At 51.1% G+C, this 1911-nt stretch overlaps 1 protein-coding gene across 2 annotated transcripts in view; it reads left to right on the top strand.

Moving 5' to 3' along the window:
• Positions 1 to 1911, top strand: part of ZC3H4 (zinc finger CCCH-type containing 4) — a 48433-nt gene that overhangs the window by 23787 nt on the left and 22735 nt on the right. For both annotated transcript variants that reach the window (XM_023518979.1, XM_012811227.2), the window contains exon 5: positions 1319 to 1473. In XM_023518979.1, the coding sequence (XP_023374747.1) occupies positions 1319 to 1473 (155 nt within the window). The remainder of the gene's footprint in view (positions 1 to 1318; positions 1474 to 1911) is intronic.

Below are 1911 nucleotides of genomic sequence, written 5' to 3'. Positions count from 1 at the left end.
TGGCTGGCGCCTTAGCCACTTGAGCCACAGGCGCCAAGCCGTTGTCATTGTTGTTTGGTGGGCCTGCCAGCTCTGGTGTATGTGGCTGGCGCCCTGGCCCCTGAGCTACAGGTGCTGAGCCTTATATTCCTTTTTATTTATTTATTATTTTTTGGCAGTTTTTGGCCGGGACTAGGTTTGAACCCGCCACCTCCAGCATATGGGGCTGGCGCCCTACTCCTTTGAGCCACAAGCACTGCCCTTTTTTTTTCTTAGAGACAGATTCTTATTTTATCTCCCTTGGTAGAGTGCTGTGGCATCACAGCTCACTGCAAACTCCAGCTCTTGGGCTTAGGTGATTCTCTTGCCTCAGCCTCCCATAGCTGGGACTACAGGCACTTGCCACAATGCCCGGCTGTTTTTTTGTTGCAGTTTGGCAGGGGCCAGGTTTGAACCCACCATCCTCGGTTTATGGGGCTGAGGTCCTACTCACTGAGCCATAGGCACTGCCCCCTTATATTCCTTTTCATCTTTGTTTTTTTAAGACAGAGTCTCACTTTGTCTCCCCTGGGTAGAGTGCTGTGGCGTCATAGCTCACAACAACCTCAGACTCTTAGACTCAGTCTTCTTGCCTCAGCCTCCCAAGTAGTTGGGACTACAGGTACCTGCCATAGTGCCTGTCTATTTTTAGAGATGGTGTCTTGCTCTTGCTCAGGCTAGTCTTGATCTCCTGAGCTCAGGCAGTCCACCCTTGACCGTGAGCCACTGTGCCTGGCCTCTTTTCTTTTTTTTTTAACATAAGTTTTTGAAATCCACTGTGTGTTTTGTGCTGACATCATCTCTTAGCTTGGACCAGCATGTTTCAGGTGCTTAGTAGCCTGGTGGCTAATGTGCTGGTGGCATATTGGGCAATGCAGCTGTTAAGTAGACCAGTAACTGTGGGCCAAGGTAATGAGTACTGTAGCAACCATGTGTCCAGGATGCTGAGATACTGGGGCACCCCCAATGAGGGGACTCTAGTCTGCCTGGGGCAGCTGAGAAGGTTTCTTGGAGGAGGAGGAAGAAATAATTGATTTCAGGGCCAAATGATGGGTTGTCAGCCAGGTGTGATGCCATGCACCTGTATTCCCAGCAACTGGGGAGACTAAGTTAAGAGGATCACTTGAGACTAGGAGTTCTAGGCTTGCAGTGCACTATGATCACACCTGTGAGTAGCCACTACTCCAGCCTGGCAAATCACACTGTCTCTTAAAGAAAAGAAATATTATTATTATCTTCTTCCTTGCTGGTGGGTTCTGTTTCCTCCTGCTGCAGGCTCACTGTCTGAATTATCATGCAGGTAGCCGAGGCCGTGGCCGGGGCTACAGGGGCCGTGGAAGCCGTGGAGGATCAAGAGGCCGAGGCATGGGCAGGGGCAGCCGAGGCAGGGGCAGGGGCTCTGTGGGAGGAGACCACCTGGAGGACGAAGATGACTTCTATGAGGAGGAGATGGACGTAAGGTTTTCTCCAGCCCTGGAGGGATGTAAATGTGGCTGGTGGGCACTCTGGGCCACAAACGCTGTTGGGGGAGGCCTGGGAGATGGAAGGACACACGGCCATTCTGAAGGAAAGAAAGTGTAGATGGTAGGTTTATGTGTTTAAAAATGTTGATTGGGACCAGGCAAGGTGGCTCATGTCTATAATCCTAGCACTCTGGGTGGGTGAGGTGGGTGGATTGCCTGAGCTCACAGGTTTGAGACTAGCCTGCGCCAGAGTGACACCTTGTCTCTAAAAATAGGTGGGTGCTGTTAAGGGCATTGTGATAGTCCAAGGTATTTGGGAGGCTGAGGCAAGAGAATCTCTTTTTTTTTTTTTTTTGAGACAGAGCCTCAAGCTGTCACCCTGGGCAGAGTGCCGTGGCATTACAGCTCACAGCAACCTCCAACTCCTGGG

Source organism: Otolemur garnettii, unplaced genomic scaffold (genome assembly GCF_000181295.1).
Source record: "Otolemur garnettii isolate 467f Iridium unplaced genomic scaffold, OtoGar3 scaffold00152, whole genome shotgun sequence".
In the NCBI taxonomy this organism is placed as follows: Eukaryota; Metazoa; Chordata; class Mammalia; order Primates; family Galagidae; genus Otolemur; species Otolemur garnettii.
The sequence above is the reverse complement of the archived record's forward strand: the minus strand, read 5'-3'. Positions and strand labels throughout refer to the sequence as shown.